Consider the following 15,810-nt stretch of genomic DNA (forward strand, 5'->3'; position numbering starts at 1 on the left):
AAAAATGAACAGTTGGTTCCTCCCCCCACTATTTGCTTGCTTCTGCATTTATTTATTTCTTGGCATATATATGATTGAGCTGTTGTGACCAAGATATGGAAGATCACTAAATTTTAAGCCTCTCCTCTCGCTCTCTCTCTCTCTCTCTCTCTCTTTCTCATTTATTTATTTTGTTTTCTTTCTTAAATTTGTTTTATTTTGGTTTGGGCTGGAAAGTAGAAGAGCATTGCTAGAAAGGGAGTTGTCATCTTGTGTAGGCTTTTAGGCAGAGGTATATTAGAGGCCCATGTCAGAAAGAGAGGGTAAGGAATTAGGAAAGAAAGAAAGAAAAAGATTTCTAACTGGGGATTGTTTGGATCTGTTGCCTCAGATTATGGCAGCAAGCTAGTAATGTTTATGCATGGCCCTGATTGCAAAAGGTTGTTTCTTTCTGAGAGTGCATTTGTTTGTTTTCTTCATTGCATCAACCCCATCATACATTAACTATAAATAATAACACCAACAAAATAATGACTCTACTGGTCAGAATATCTTCCACATCAGTATGTCTGATTGAAGCGGAGATGAGAATCTTGTGACTGACTGACTGACTCCCTGGCATTTTAAGCTGTGAACAATGATCTTGCTGTATGATTTAATTAATTTCAGGCCAATGAAAAAGAGATTGACTTTTTGTGGTCCATCAAAATGATAGGAGTCTTCTTACTATTTTATTTTTAATTCAGGAGATAGTCATCTTTTTATCACTCACAAAAAAGAAAAGAAAAACTTTGACATTCTTACTCTCTTTGGTGTTGAGAATAAGCATCTTGAAATAATATATTCCTAACAGTTGATTATTATGCAACATGGTCAAGGGAAAGGAAGATCCAAGGGATGCATACTTTGCCTTGCAATATTATACTATTTAGTGGGCCTCTATTTTCATATAATAAGGTTGTCACCTTAAAGTATGCCAATGCCATGTATATCATTCGCAAGTTCATATTTATTTTTTCTTTTCCTCTTCTTTTAAGTCTCAAATCCTTTCTAACTCACTCATGTTTATTTCCCATATTTACTGCAGATGCATAATTGAAGAGAAAGGGTGGGTTTCCCCTCCCTTTAGTTGGAGTGTACGCAGCAGAAAATTATTGCAGAACAAGTACCAAGTTGGGGGCTTATCTCTACAGAAAAATAAAGCTGAAGCCTTTAGAATAAGAACAAATGCAGGAACTTAACAGTAAGTAATCAGAGAGCTGCCAACATAACATAACAGCATATGGAAGAAAAAAGGAAAACACAGGTCTCAAAATAATGTACCCTGGCATTCAGGCTTCTTTAATGTGGGTGCTTGACACCTGCACTGATGGTCCTCAGTCTGGAAGCATATTCCAGCCAATCATTTCACACCTAACATTTTATTTTGGGATTATGAAATGGGAGGGAACACATACAAATGAGCACTTCGTTTTCAATAAATCATAACCATGCAATCACACATTGGTTGAGACGTGAGAAAGAAATAGTAAGAGGATTTTGAACTTTATCAAAATAAAAATGCTAAAAAAATTAAAATAGTACTAATCACTTATAGAATACAATTAACCATCTCATTATGGAATTAGAAAGGCATCACACGGGTGTCGGTGGCTATGATTCTCGGGGCTACCACCCACAAAGAATAGTTTCTTTTTAGATTATTTTTTATATATTATATTTTACATTATTTTAAGTTACTTTTTTATTATTTTAATATATATTATATTTAAAATATATATTACTTATCCGACTATTAAATACGATAAATTATTTAAGTAAAATATATCCTCTTTTAAAATTGCTAAAAAGAGAAAATAATAAGAAGTAATGTCCTTAATTACGTAGCGAACCAAATAAAAGAAAGCTGACTTTTGTTGCAAAGCTTTTAGCTTTTTATAAATCATTTAGTACTTTAGTGATTATATTTTTGTTTTATGGTAAATTATTATCTACTTTAACATTTAATATTTAGTTGGTCTTTTTATTATTACAAATCTAATTCAAATTGCTAGAACGTTTTATTTTTTAATTTTTTTAATAATAAATATATTATATTTTTTTTACAGTAAATATAAAACGACAGCTGCGAGTCGAATAATTCAATGGACTCTCACTAATAATGAGAAAAAAATTCATGTACAGTTTAAGAGTGATAGACAAATGACAATCTTTTTCAGTTTTCACTGTAGTACTTGAAAAGTAGGACCAAATATATATATATATATATATATATATGGAATGTTTTAGATAACAATTTGTTAGTAATAACTAACTTAAATCTTAAATCTTAAGGAATTGCATCCTTCTTAAAGAGGGTGATTTAATGAAATTGACATATGCCAGGTGCTCTAATTACATGCACTTTAATGAAATTGGCACACTTTTTTATTTTCATTGTATTCCATCAATTTATAGGAGTTTAATTGTACTTAAGACAAAATTTCGAAGAAAAGTCGTATTTGCTGTTATGTTTGTATTTTAAATGGGTGGTACTAAACCATAATAAACTTTGGATCTCTGGTAACAATGTGGGTCGTGTCATGATCATCAAGAAGAAAACAACAGCTTAAGCTATGATTTCCTTTGTTAAAAATTAAAAGAGGGAATCATATTATTGGTACGATGTGTTTGAAATGTAAAATATTGATGGGTCTGGGCTGGGGAAGATCCGTGGTCCACTGCCTCATCACCTTTTCAATTACTCTGTTCCCTTATGGATCCAATGCTGAATACTATTACTAGTTCTTCCCTTTCTTACACATACATCATGTTCTTGCTTTCTATTTCTTTCTCTATTTGGAAAAATAATTAATTTTTTTTCGTATTTAACCAACGTAAGATATTTAAATTTGAGAGCAGATTTTTTTTTTTAATTTTTATTAACGAGAGACATAATGAATTTTATACTATATAATAAGTGATAAATAATTTTGTATATCCGTATAAAAGATATTTCAGTTTTGAAAGCAAATATTATTACCATTTGAGCCAAACTTTGAACATAAAATAGCTATGTTTTTAGCTATTGTTTTATTGTGTTATTTTTTATTTTTTAAATTTATGTGTACTGCAAATTTAAGTCTTCATAATTTGTTTTTAAATAAAGTCTTTGTGATTTTTAATTGAATAAGTCTAATTGGGATTATAAATTCAAATTTCATTTAAAAATTAATTAAAAGAGCAAAAGTTTAAAATATTAGTTATAAAAGTTATGTGTTGCTTAATATGTAATCAATAAAAAGTTTACAAATAAAATAATGATAAGGATTAGGTCAAGTGTGAGAATTGATGTGAATACTGAAATTGCCGGTTAACAAACGGTGACGACAAATCGTTCAATTGACGGACTCATTTAGTAAGATTTTCAAAAGAACTGAGGAGCTAAATATGATTTCAAAATAATTACGCGGTTCACTTTTAGATTCATAAAAGTTTTGGGGAGCTAACTCAAGTTTTTTATCCGAAACTACATTACAGAAACGGCAAAAACGCATTGCCCCTGCAACTTCCCAATTTTTCACAGATCAAAATTGAAAGAGTTAGGGTTTTAGAATTTCACTTGGTAATAACTAATGGTCGAAACTTTTAGGTTTTTCTTTTTTGGTTAAAACCTGCGTCTCAAATCCGTAATCGAACTCTAAAATCGTTGCGTTCAACTCAGTTAACGTACATTTCCTTACTTAGGCCATGTACAGTGGTTCCAGCGACGGCGAGAGCCACGAGACCGCCGCTCACAGGAAGATTCCCCCAGCTTCTTCCATGTTATGGGTCCGAAATCTCCGCCGGTATATCGGATCCGGTGCTGGACTTGGATCCGAAGCCTTAATGGGTCCGTTAACAATTTCTTTTTCATATGCCTTTTCCATTTCTACCGAATCTCTTGATCCTTCTTTTATAATTAATCTGAAATGCAGTTAAATTAGTTAAGGTTCTGAATTGTGATTATGTGTTTTTAGTTTGCATTTTATGTGCAGTTGACTGCATTGTTAATCCAGTGAGAGACCAAATGTTTATTAAATTTGTTTAAAATTGTCATTGTAGAGCTGGAGACAAAAAGGATATTGCTTGATATTTTCAAAGAGAAGCAACAAAAAAGTGCTGAAGCGGGCACAATCCCTAGTTTCTATAAGAAGGCATGTACTGATTATTTTTTTGTTCTAATTTTTAGTGGAATACTTGAGGACTATGTTCTAGGTTTTGATTTGTTACACAATTACACAAACTTTGATGGGTTTTTTCTTTTGACATGCTGCTAATGTGGTAATTTTCTTCCTTTTCCATTATTGTGCTCTTCTTTTTTCCCATTTTTTTAGAAACCTGAAGAAGGATCAATCAGTCACAGGGTTCAAAGATTGGCAAAATATCGGTTTTTAAAGGTATTATCTGGTTTCGTTCATGGTCTGCTCGTCATTGTTATCTTTTGTTTGGTATTTGTTTGCTTGTTACCATTTTTAATTCAATTGTGCAGAAGCAATCAGATCTTTTGCTTAATGCCGATGACCTGGATGCAATGTGGGTTTGCTTGAGAGAAAACTGTGTTATTGATGATGCTACTGGTGCAGAAAAGGTCTGTTGGAGATGCCACATCAATGAATTTCATAGTAATGCTTATTATTCTGTATATAGTCTTGGGTTTTTCTTTACTGCCAATTTTTTTTTTAACAAAAGGTTGTGGCTTTCATGCATTTTTTATATGTTGCAAATTGTGATGTAAATAGTTAAGTCAAACTATTTACTGTGAGAAGTAGTTCTAAATGCTTCCAAGTCATATGCGTATTATTTTACCGTTTTAGAGTTTAAAAGCACATATTGGGCTAATCTATTCTGCATATGTTGGTTTTTGTTCTTTCTAAATATTTCTATTAAGCCACTGATTGGTGCTGGAGTGTTCCTTTTCTCCAACATCTCGAGTCATTTGATTCAGTATTCTAGTGATGCTAACTTAGTTGCTATATTGTTATATTACAGATGAATTACGAAGACTTTTGTCACATAGCCTCAGTATGTACAGAACAAATAGGCCCCAAATGTCGAAGATTTTTTAGTCCGTCTAATTTCATGAAGTTTGAGAAAGATGAATCTGGAAGAATTGCCATTTTGCCCTTTTACCTTTATGTAATGCGCACAGTAAGTGTAATTTTTTTGACATCAGTCTTTTTATTTACAGATATCTTTCATTATCCCTAAATGATCAGTTCATATGCACACTGATATAAATGGTTTAATCTATTCACTGAAGTTCATCGTTATGATCGTTGCTTACTGTTTGTTGTTTAGGTTTCACTTACACAGGCCAGAATAGATATGAGTGAACTTGATGAGGATTCAGATGGTTTTCTTCAGCCTCAGGTGTAAGATCTATGTGTTTTTATGCCTTTTACAGATTTTAATATTTATATCTGATTTTCTTCTATTAGATAGCTTTATTTGCTGGGATTCATTTTCTGCCAACTTACTCTTGCCATGTCATTCGTTACCATAATCATTTTGCTCTTCGTCAGGAAATGGAGTCTTATATACGTGGTCTCATTCCTAATTTAGCACAACTACGTGATATGCCTGCGCAATTTGTTCAAATGTATTGTCGCATAGCTGCACACAAGTTCTTTTTCTTTTGTGATCCTCATAGACGAGGTATGTACGGCTATATTTCAGATTAGGAACCAAAAAATTGATCATAGGGTCACCAATGGAAAAAATGGTTTTGGGATATTTTGAAGACCTTTGAGTATGAGGATTTATTGCTCCTTTTCTTGATAGTTATAAATTAAAAATAGTTGAAACTTGAATATTGGTTCTGCTTACAGGGAAAGCCTGCATAAAGAAGGTGCTTCTTAGTAATTGTCTTCAGGAACTAATGGAGTTGCACCAGGTAAGTTGTGCTTGACAATGTCTTATGCCTCTTTCATGTTGCCTTTTTTATGATCCAAATCTTTTCCTAGATCACCTTTCTGCAGTCCCTTTTTCATTTCTTTGCTTCTTTACAACTTTTATTGCCGTGCTGATGTAAATAAATAAGAAACTTGCTGAAAGCAGTCCATCTATTTTGATATTGGCTAATTTCCAGGAAAAATAGTGCTGGATGGATATTTTACTTCATCTGATTGAAGAATATATGGCAGAAAATGCTTTACAGTCTGTCTTTCTACTTTGTTTAGTTGATTACGTGATTCAAAATATTGAAGTGAGTCAGTAGGAATAGCCTTATAGATTTTAATCCGAAGCTAATTTTTCCTTTCTAACCTTTGCTTGCTCTAGGAAAGTGAGGAAGAGGTCACTGATACTGAACAAGCTGAGAATTGGTTTTCTTTGACATCTGCACAACGCATATGTGGTGAGTACTTTAAAATTTTCCCTTTACATACTGTCTTGTGTTTCTATTTTACTCATTCAAGCTGATGTCTGTATATTTGAATCATATGTCTGATTTATGATTTTTGTAGCCACTGTTCGACCTTATTTTTCTCTCCCAACTTGGTTAGATCATTTCTATTGCTGTATGTATATCCATTTTCAATGAGGTTTGGTAACCTCGTGTTTAAGGAAAACAAAAAAAGGGGTACGGTGCAGTGAAAAGGAAATTGAAAGGGGTTGTTTGTGTGTGCAATTATCAACTGGTTGTGAAATTAAGCTCGAGTAAGCAACATAGAAGTTAGGTACTTCCCTGTAGAGGCTCTGTCTCTTGGGGTCCGAGACAAAGTGAAAGGGGAGTGCATAGAGACTTTTCATGGTCTTGTGTTAATGAAGTTTATTGTTTGTTATGTTCTACTAATAAAGAAAGCTTAAGGAATGGAATGATTTGGGAAAGCATAAACATGGTGCTTTAACTAACTACTAGGAAATTTTGCAATTTGGTTGGCCTCATGTAACTTCGTAATTAAAGTAATTGTCCTTTTTCTGCAGATATGTTTCTTGCTCTCGATAAGGATATGAATGGAACATTGAGCAAGCAAGAGCTTCGAGAATATGCCGATGGGACGCTCACCGAAATTTTTATTGAAAGAGGTAGGACTTGTTATTGCTTTTTGTGTGTTGCAATTTTTTTCCCTTGTCAGGATCATGGATGGTTTTATTTACATGAGATTTTGATTTCCTGTAACTTGCACGGACAGCATTAGCTCATCAGTTTATTGCACTTCGCGTTTGTCTGTTTCTAACCTAACACTCCAACATATTCCTGAATATTGGTCAATGTGAATTACCCAAAATTGCTGTATTGAAAGATGTCTCCACGCTCTAAATATCTATATAGAACTAAAGCAATTAGAAGAGCTAATCTATTCATTGTAAAAAAACTGTGAATATAATTTAACGTCTTTTAATATTTAGCTTATTTTTAAGAAAATCATCCATTGTAAGATTCATAATTGTTTTATGCAAATTGCAAATGCTGGTTGTAAAATGATGAAACACGACCTCAGCATCTCTTCTTTTCTATGGCAATTATTTGACTTAGTAGTTTGCACTTACCATCACTGTAGTGTGCCATTACTCCACTGGGCTTTTGATGCTTTCAGTTGCTTCAGCGTGCCTTTTTGAGTAAAGCAAACAGAGCTTTTATGTCCTCTTGTACAAATTTACTCTTTCAAAGTTGAAAATATAATCTTTTATGGTTTCCTGAATATATATATAATTTCAATTGCAGTGCCTTTTCTGTATATTAATTGCAGTTCTTTGTATTCTGCAGCTCCCCTTAATGGTTGTTGTATATTTGTCTTGTGATTATTATTTTAAGTTCTTATATTTGTTATCCTCTTGATAGTGTTTGATGAACACGTCCGACGCGGAAAAACTGGAGGAGGAAATTCTAGGGAGATGGATTTTGATAGTTTTCTCGATTTTGTCCTGGCCCTAGAAAACAAGGATACCCCAGAAGGTTTAACATACTTATTCCGTTGTCTTGATCTTCAAGGACGGGGCTACCTAACAACTGCTGATATTCACTCTCTTTTCAGGTTGACATTTTTTCTTTAGCATATAAATCTGACATGATAGTTGTCTTCCAAGTTTTTCTCATATTGCTTTAGATATTAATTTATGACGAACTTGCTTAATCATTATATGCCACCTAGAGTTGTTAAAAGCTACTATGGAAGTAAAGAAGGGGAGCATCTGAAAGCTGAGATGCTACCTGATAAAATCTTCCTAGAGAAAACTCTGTATTTTCCTGCTTGTGGTACTTGAGCAAGTATTGCGAGTCTCAAATCTTCAGAGACAGAAGATAAACAGAGCGATTAAAATTCGAGCTAACCGTTATTTCCCTGTATTGTAAATGGTCGTCTAAAGAGATTATTTTTCCCTGATTTAACAGAGATGTACACCATAAATGGATCGAGGGTGGAAACTATGAGCTGTGTATTGAGGATGTTAGGGATGAAATCTGGGACATGGTTAAGCCAACTGACCCACTTAAGATCACACTGTCCGATCTGCTATCTTGTAAACAGGGGGGGACCGTTGCCAGCATGCTTATTGATGTTCGTGGTTTCTGGGCCCATGATAATAGAGAAAATCTTCTCCAAGAAGAGGAGGAACCAGAAGAAGAATGACAGATAGTTGTGTGTTATCTAAAAGCCTTCCATTTACTAACACCCAATGGTTTCTTAACTTTTGTATGTGCACCCAAAAGATGTATTATTTCATTTTAGCCTTCCGCGTTTGGCTGTATGTTGTTAGCTGTAAAAAAAATGTAACAATTGATACATGCTGATGGTAAATGGCTTCCATGATAAACTTGTCTGAGAGTAAGTTGGATTGTTTTCACGGACAACTTTTTGGACAAGATACTAGGTATACATCTTCTCTTCCAGGTTTCATTCTTTTTCTCCCTGAATATTATTTAATCAGAACAAGCAGTAAAATCTATGAAAATGGAGGAATGCAGTCATCATTCAAGAGTGACTAGCAAGACAAATTCTTGAAACAAATTCGAGATTAAGCTTGGAAGATGGCTTGCGTAAATATTAAAAAGAACCTGGCCATTGCGGGTCTTGGACAGGGCAGCCTACATTGCACTATTATTGCCACACTCAAGAGGCTTCTCATTGCATCTTTACCAGCAACTAGCTGACACCGGGAGCTCATCCATAAGATGAGACTTGACTATCCCAAATTTCTACATCCCACTCATGTGGCTGGTGCTGGTGCAGGTGCCGGGATGACTCTTCTGGCCCTGGTTAACTGCAATTCCCTTTAAACTTTGAAGTGGACCTAGAACATACGTGCAACCATATACAGAATCATAAGTTTCCATGGCCAGCAACGTTCCTGCAGAACATCTGTAGGATATGCTTCTGACTGTTTGTTACAAACAAAAGAAAAAAGCGGAAAGAGAGGTGATAGATGGAGAACAAGAAACAGAAAAAGGACAACCAAATTCTGAAATAAAAGGGCAAAAAGAATCTCAAGTAAGTGCAACTAGTGTCTTAATTACAAGTCTACCGTCATTTTATGGGCTTGCATTTGTTGCAAAATACATGCCCCTTTTTGTTCATGAATTGACATAATTCCTGATCTTGCCACAAACAGGAACACCAGGAAACCTACAGGTGGGCGCTTCAAGGTGCCTCTTACAAGGATTGCCAGAGTGAAGTTGTTTTGAACTATATTATAGATCATGTCTTTTGACTGTTCTTTACTTGCATGGATGCAAATGCCAGACGCTCCAATTTCTATGTTTAATGAATAAAGATGCCTTTCAAACTCGAGCAAATTATCTTCATCACCAAGCTGTTCTGCATGAAACATCAGAATTTCCTTTTCGAAGCTGGAAACCAGAACGACGCCGTTTAATATTTGAAAACAATTAAAGGACATTCTATTGCTTTAACTTTAAATAAAGTTTAAGATATTAAAATTTTCTACTTTAATTTTTTGAAATTACATAACATAAAATCTGAAACAAACAAATAGTTACCTGAAACTCTCAGTTCACAACACTTAATACTCTGGAATCAGTACTCTTCTTCCTCTTCATTTGACTTGCGGGAAAGAGAGAAAAAGAAAAATAATGGAAATACCGAAGGATCAAATCACTGCTCTCCTCGATCATGGACTCTACAGCTCTGCTCAAATGCTCGTAATCTTCTTTTATTTATTTATTTACTTCATCTCTTAGCTTATCTCTCTTCTTCTTCCATTACACATAACTAAAATGCATTTCTATTTTTCAAATTTCCTGTTTTAACCTTTTTGCACAGGGCTGCTTTCTCGTTTCATCATCTTCCGTTAATCCCGAAACTAGCCCTCACCTCAAGGCCGAAAATCTCGTAACTCTCTGCTTTACTTATTTGTTTTAGTTCTTACTGTATTTGTTATGTGATGATATTTTGGTCGCATTGTTGCAGATATTTCTCGGAGACGCATTGTTTCGCGAGAGAGAGTTTCGGAGAGCAATTGTGAGTGATGCTTTCCTTGTTTACTCAATTTCACTTGTTTTTTATGTTATTTAGTTGAATTTTGAAGAATTTGGAGTTTAATTTATTTATTATCTATTTTTATTGCAGCATACATATAAGCAGGCTTTGCAGTACTATAAAATAATTCCTAAACAAAATTCAACATCTTCTAGAACATTATCCAATAGGTCTTCTTCTCCCAATTCTTTTAACTTTTCTCCAATTAATGAAAATGAGGTAATTTTGATCTTCATTTATTTGTTTTGTTTGCTTGTTTCTTACAGTGTAGAACAGTTAAATTTCATTGCTTGATTTTGTTTTTACTTTGGCAGGTGAAATTCAAGATTGCATCTTGTCTTTCTGCTTTAAATGAAACTAGAGCAGCACTTGTTGAGGTTGTTCGTATTTCTGCTTCTAATTCTACTTCTGCTTGTGTTTTTTTCCCCCTCTACTTGTTATGTATGTATTTTTTTTTTTTTTTTTTTTGCAGATGGAGGGAATTCCTAGCAAAGCAAGAACTTTGCAGATGAGTTTGTTGATGGCAAAACTTTATCGAAACTCTAGGCATAATCGTTTTGCTATTGCTTGTTTCAAAGAGTGTTTAAGGTCTGTGTCAATTCTTCTCTTTCACGCACACATATCATTTTCTGAGGGTTAAATATGCGATATTTTAATCTTGTTTTATGAATTCTCTTTTTGAGTGAATGCCAATACCCCTATGGGTATCACATTTTCATCATCATATTGTTATTTGTTATCTTTCCTTTTCTAAAGTATACTTCTTCTCTCTCTTGCAGGCACTGTCCTTATGTCATTGAGGCCATCATAGCTTTAGCTGAACTGGGAGTTTCTGCCAAGGATATCATTTCAGTTTTTTCACAGGTTTGTTAGGAGTTCCAAACCTCTTTAAATAGCTAATCAGAGGAATCTTGCTTTTACTTTTAGCCAAAATTGGTTAATAGTTATGTTGCTTATACAAGTCAGAAAGAATTCAGTAGGTGACTTTAGAAGGATGACTAGATTGGAGGATTGAGTTTGCATGAGTTTAGCATGACCAGAGCTGTGAATAAAAGCTTCAATCTCTACTCAATTCCGCCAGGTCTTAATGCGTTAGAACTTAGTTTGGTTGAGTGGAATTAAGAATTCTATAATCATAGTATAAAAAATCAACTAATGGGAATGAATAACACGAGTAATACACACTTGCATTGCTTTTGTATCATTTGGACCCTATCACCATGAGGAGTATAGTTTTCCTTTTGGTTAGTAGAATGTATCTCATATTGATTGCTTTTTGAGAGGATGAGGGTATGAGTTAGTGGTCAGTTTGTTTTTTTACCGCCACAATAATTTTTCCCGACATTTATGATGTGATTTTCTACAGATTTTTGAGTGCACAGGAAAAAAATTTATAGTTAAGTTATTGTGGTTTATGAATCTGCATCTGCTTTTGGATAGTTTTCTATTTTTGAGGTCATATATCCTGTGGTTGCAGGCTTCAAATAAAAGTGGGAGGGCATCATTTGATCACGTTGACTCAAATCGTTGGCTTCAAGTGAGTGAAAATGGAATATTAAAAAAGTTGTTGCCCATTGTGGGTCATTTACTAGTTGTATTTCTGTAGAGCATTTATTTTGTTTCAAAGAAACATTTCTATTATAGCAAGTTTTTTGTTGTGACTTTGAATCTCAACATTATATCTGAAGATCTATTCTCCCCCCAAAAAAAAACTATGTATCAACTGATACATTATATCAGAAATGTGTTAGTTTGCTATGAACCCCTTAAAGAAAATGCCTGGTGACCCACTCCCTGGGGATTGGAGGTAAATATGGCGTTTTAATTAGTTCACAGACTTTCTAGCATAGCTGCAATTTGGCTAACTTGATAACATAATCCTGAAATTCTTAAAACATAAAATGTTTCTATATTTGTCCTTAAGCATTGCCTCTTTCTGAACATATAATCAAATCTCATTAGTATGACACCATGACTAGGTGATTCACTAGCTGGTCTATTCATGACCTTAGTTTAAAATGCATATGAATAATACTGTCTCATTGCAGTATTGAAAATATTATTGTTAGGAAAACATCATGGATCAATTGTCTACAATTTATCTTTATTTTTATTTATACAATTAATCTTTTCCTTTTGTTGAGTTGCATGTTATATAATTATGTTCCTCAGCTTGCTAGCTTATTATTGTTATTTATTTGCAGCGCTATGTGGAGGCACAGTGTTGTATTGCTTCAAATGATTATAAGGGTAATTTCTTTCTAAACTCTGAATTGCATTGAGTGGTTTATGTACTACTGGGGGGAAATTAAGTGTGTAGTCTTAAATTTTTCTATCTCTTCTCTTGGGCATGCACGTCTTTCCATGTATTTCTCATCAGATGTTGAACCCCTAATTTCTCCTACAATTTTTCATCAAAGGGAACAAGCTCCATAGGGAATTGACATAAGCAGAATTGTATGCCCATCCAATTTACAAGAGTCATTAAATGCTAGAGTTAATCATATTTGCTAGTATTGTGGTCTAAGACAAATCTAAAGGACTAAAGGTAAACAGATAAACACAGCACTATTATTTGCTCATATCACTTGCATGCATGACTACTAGCTAAAATGAGTAGGTTCATATGGTTTAATTTTTTGCCTTCATTATTTTGAATATTTTCCTGATTAGATCTAGTTTCCGCTAAGGTTCTTGATATCTTTGTGCATGCCATGCCAGCTTAATAATGGTTTGGTCATTCTCTCTCTCTCTCTCTCTCTCTCTCAGGTGGTTTGGAGCTCTTTGGAGAACTTCTACAACGTTTTCCAAACAATGTACATATACTGCTTGAAATTGCAAAGGTTAGAAATGTTGTCTTTATTTCATCCAAGGCAATTAAAATTGTGGTCATCTCCTCTACTAATACATAAACTAAAATGTTAAGGTTGAAGCAATTATTGGAAAGAATGATGAGGCCATTATGAATTTTGAGAAGGTACCACAACTTTTCAGCTGTTATATTGACATTGGTCATTTTCTTCATGTACACAAACATATAAAGTTTATGGTCTTGCAGGTTCGGTCACTCGATCCATATGTTGTAACTTCTATGGATGAGTATGCGATGCTTCTAAAGCTAAAATCTGATTTCTCAAAGCTAAATAAGTTAGTACATGATTTGCTGAGTATTGATCCTACAAGGCCAGAAGTCTTTGTGGCTTTGTCTGTCCTGTGGGAGAGGAAAGATGAACGAGGAGCACTGACTTATGCTGAAAAGGTTAGCTCGTTATCCGTAGTGGCATGGATCTTATTATTTTGATTCTATCGCTGTAATCACTTCATTATTTTGCAATCAGAGCATCCGAATTGATGACCGGCACATTCCAGGTTACATAATGAAGGTACTTTGTAATTTCTCTCTTGTTGAATGAAGACTGTTTCAACTAACTCTTTCTGTAGACTTGTAGCCCTAAACCAAGTAGTATGGAGGAAAAATACCCCATATTAAATTGGGAGTGGTTTAGTTGTGTTATCTTCAATATCACTGAACACAATAATCTCTTATATGCTTTCAGGGTAATCTACTTTTGTCACTGAAGCGACCAGAAGCAGCTGTAATTGCTTTCAGGGGAGCTCAAGAATTGAGGCCTGATCTTCGTTCATATCAAGGTGCAATCTATAAAAATGATAATTTGATCAAAATATCAATTTTTTAGTTGCATATCCAATAATGTCTATAATTAATGTACGTGTTTGATTAATCTCCCTCGTAATGAAAGAAATTTTGCTAAGATAAACAAGTCTTAAAATAACTTGACTGTATTAGAATTTCAGGTTTGGTTCATTCTTATTTGGCATTCTCCAAAATCAAAGAGGCTCTGCTTGCTGCCAGGGAGGCAATGAAGGCAATGCCTCAATCTGCAAAGGCTTTAAAATTAGTTGGGGATGCACATGCTAGTAACTCTAGCGGTAGAGAGAAGGTAATCCTGAAACAGATTATTTTAAGCATTTCTCCTTACCTTACCCTTTCTCTTGGCGAATTTCATTTTGCATCAGCTCACAAGGAGTGATCGTCTCCAAATTTATGGCTTATGAAGAAATCAATCTTAACCTCATATGAAAACAGGCAAAGAAGTTCTATGAATCAGCACTGAGACTGGAACCTGGTTACCTTGGTGCTGCATTAGCGTTGGCTGAGCTCCATGTAATCGAGGGGCGAAATGGAGATGCTGTATCTTTGCTTGAGCGATATCTCAAGGATTGGGCTGATGACTCTCTTCATGTCAAGCTTGCTCAAGTATTTGCTGCCACAAATATGCTGCCCGAGGCTTTATCACATTATCAGGCTGCATTAAGGTTGGACGTCTATGACGTATGTTTTATTTCAACATTTGTAGACTGCAATAGAGCTTTGGTCTTTTGCCTGAATGTTTGTAAGATGCTATATTAATTTAGCTGCCAATAGTGCGATAAATGCTGAGGCCTTAGTTGCTGATCCCTTCAAAAAAATTTATATCTGTATTTTGGATTACAGAATAAACCCACAGAATGAAGCAGCAAAGAAAGGGCTAGACCGCTTGGAGAAACAGATGAAGGTTTGTCATTACTTCTTGTAATAGCTACATTAGTTTTCACTTGCAGCCTGCCTTGTTTATAACTACCTGGTCTTTGGCAGTCTTTGAGCATTATCTAATGTGAAGGTCTGGTTAGTTGAAAATGTCTAGAATGGAATAGAGAAAAATCTTGATTGCTATAGATCTAAGAGGTAAGTTATTGTAGGGGGTGGATCCAGATGCTCCTGAAGAAGATGAAGAAAATGAAGTGGAGGATGCTGATGCAGACCAAGAAGAGACTGAGCTTTTGTGAGAGGAAAGCCAATTGAGATCTTGTGAATTTAGCAATGAGTTTACTGCACCATCAAGATATTCAGTAAGAAGAGTCCTGTGCAAGCTCTGCTACCAGCAAACACTTGGAGAATTCTATTGAGAGACGGCCAGTGATTAAAAGAGCACTTTAGGGCCTTGATTGATTACAATTTCAAGAAGGGATTTAAGATGTATGGTTGATGATAAAAGGTTGTTAGCTGTGAGATAGTTTCTTTGTATCTTTGACGGCATTGTACCCACAACTATCAGTTTATGGAGATGATGTATAGACTAGCAAAATTTAGTCTTGTATTTTTGTCTGTATTTTATTATTTATAATTGCAATATAGAGAAGTCTGGAGCCTTTGAAAAGACATCTGTTAGTTGGAGCACGTTAACATATGTATCCTATTGGTTGTGTTTGAAACTGTAACATACACATTACTAAAAGATACACTGCAGGTTCTGCGATAGTGAAAAACCTTTTCCAGAAAATCAGTGATTATCACATTCTTCAAGCCTGCATT

General features: G+C 34.5%; 2 protein-coding genes, 1 long non-coding RNA gene and 1 other non-coding gene across 5 annotated transcripts; 3 read left to right on the top strand and 1 right to left on the bottom strand.

The window, feature by feature from the left end:
• Nucleotides 1–3,495: 3,495 nt before the first annotated feature.
• LOC8262407 (probable serine/threonine-protein phosphatase 2A regulatory subunit B'' subunit TON2) lies at nucleotides 3,496–8,769 on the top strand. Of its 2 annotated transcripts, none has more exons than XM_048378842.1 (12): nucleotides 3,496–3,850; nucleotides 4,063–4,154; nucleotides 4,335–4,397; nucleotides 4,490–4,588; nucleotides 4,990–5,148; nucleotides 5,299–5,370; nucleotides 5,523–5,655; nucleotides 5,829–5,893; nucleotides 6,280–6,355; nucleotides 6,925–7,026; nucleotides 7,784–7,976; nucleotides 8,469–8,769. In XM_048378842.1, the coding sequence occupies exons 1-12, from the start codon at nucleotides 3,709–3,711 to the stop codon at nucleotides 8,575–8,577; spliced, it is 1,305 nt and encodes a 434-aa protein (XP_048234799.1). In that variant the 5' UTR covers nucleotides 3,496–3,708; the 3' UTR covers nucleotides 8,578–8,769. The 2 variants fall into 2 exon arrangements, with proteins under 2 accessions (XP_048234799.1, XP_002516887.1); XM_002516841.4 differs by having other exon boundaries at nucleotides 3,502–3,850; nucleotides 8,333–8,769.
• On the top strand, nucleotides 8,125–8,241 carry LOC112534522. Its single transcript, XR_003078820.1, has one exon. It is a non-coding gene; the product is annotated as a small nucleolar RNA snoR104 (small nucleolar RNA).
• A 611-nt stretch (nucleotides 8,770–9,380) lies between the features above and the next one.
• On the bottom strand, nucleotides 9,381–10,075 carry LOC125371042. The gene is made up of 2 exons (XR_007217215.1): nucleotides 9,938–10,075; nucleotides 9,381–9,787 (listed from the first exon to the last, which is right to left on the bottom strand). It is a non-coding gene; the product is annotated as an uncharacterized LOC125371042 (long non-coding RNA).
• On the top strand, nucleotides 9,958–15,659 carry LOC8262405 (anaphase-promoting complex subunit 7). Its single transcript, XM_002516839.4, has 18 exons — nucleotides 9,958–10,099; nucleotides 10,221–10,289; nucleotides 10,368–10,418; nucleotides 10,527–10,655; nucleotides 10,751–10,813; nucleotides 10,909–11,024; nucleotides 11,216–11,300; nucleotides 11,914–11,973; nucleotides 12,641–12,686; nucleotides 13,206–13,279; nucleotides 13,363–13,413; nucleotides 13,495–13,695; nucleotides 13,775–13,819; nucleotides 13,994–14,087; nucleotides 14,253–14,398; nucleotides 14,545–14,774; nucleotides 14,953–15,013; nucleotides 15,198–15,659. The coding sequence occupies exons 1-18, from the start codon at nucleotides 10,031–10,033 to the stop codon at nucleotides 15,282–15,284; spliced, it is 1,677 nt and encodes a 558-aa protein (XP_002516885.1). The 5' UTR covers nucleotides 9,958–10,030; the 3' UTR covers nucleotides 15,285–15,659.
• Nucleotides 15,660–15,810: the final 151 nt, after the last annotated feature.

The sequence above is a fragment of the Ricinus communis genome, chromosome 9 (genome assembly GCF_019578655.1).
Source record: "Ricinus communis isolate WT05 ecotype wild-type chromosome 9, ASM1957865v1, whole genome shotgun sequence".
Classification (NCBI taxonomy): Eukaryota; Viridiplantae; Streptophyta; class Magnoliopsida; order Malpighiales; family Euphorbiaceae; genus Ricinus; species Ricinus communis.

Coding starts and splice junctions, on each gene's coding strand:
- LOC8262407 (XM_002516841.4), top strand. CDS start 3,709: ATGTACAGTGGTTCCAGCGACGGCGAGAGCCACGAGACCGCCGCTCAC. Junction 5,371..5,522: donor ATGGTTTTCTTCAGCCTCAG/GTGTAAGATCTA, acceptor GCTCTTCGTCAG/GAAATGGAGTCTTATATACG. Junction 5,894..6,279: donor AACTAATGGAGTTGCACCAG/GTAAGTTGTGCT, acceptor TGCTTGCTCTAG/GAAAGTGAGGAAGAGGTCAC.
- LOC8262405 (XM_002516839.4), top strand. CDS start 10,031: ATGGAAATACCGAAGGATCAAATCACTGCTCTCCTCGATCATGGACTC. Junction 11,301..11,913: donor TCATTTCAGTTTTTTCACAG/GTTTGTTAGGAG, acceptor CTGTGGTTGCAG/GCTTCAAATAAAAGTGGGAG. Junction 14,399..14,544: donor ACTCTAGCGGTAGAGAGAAG/GTAATCCTGAAA, acceptor ATATGAAAACAG/GCAAAGAAGTTCTATGAATC.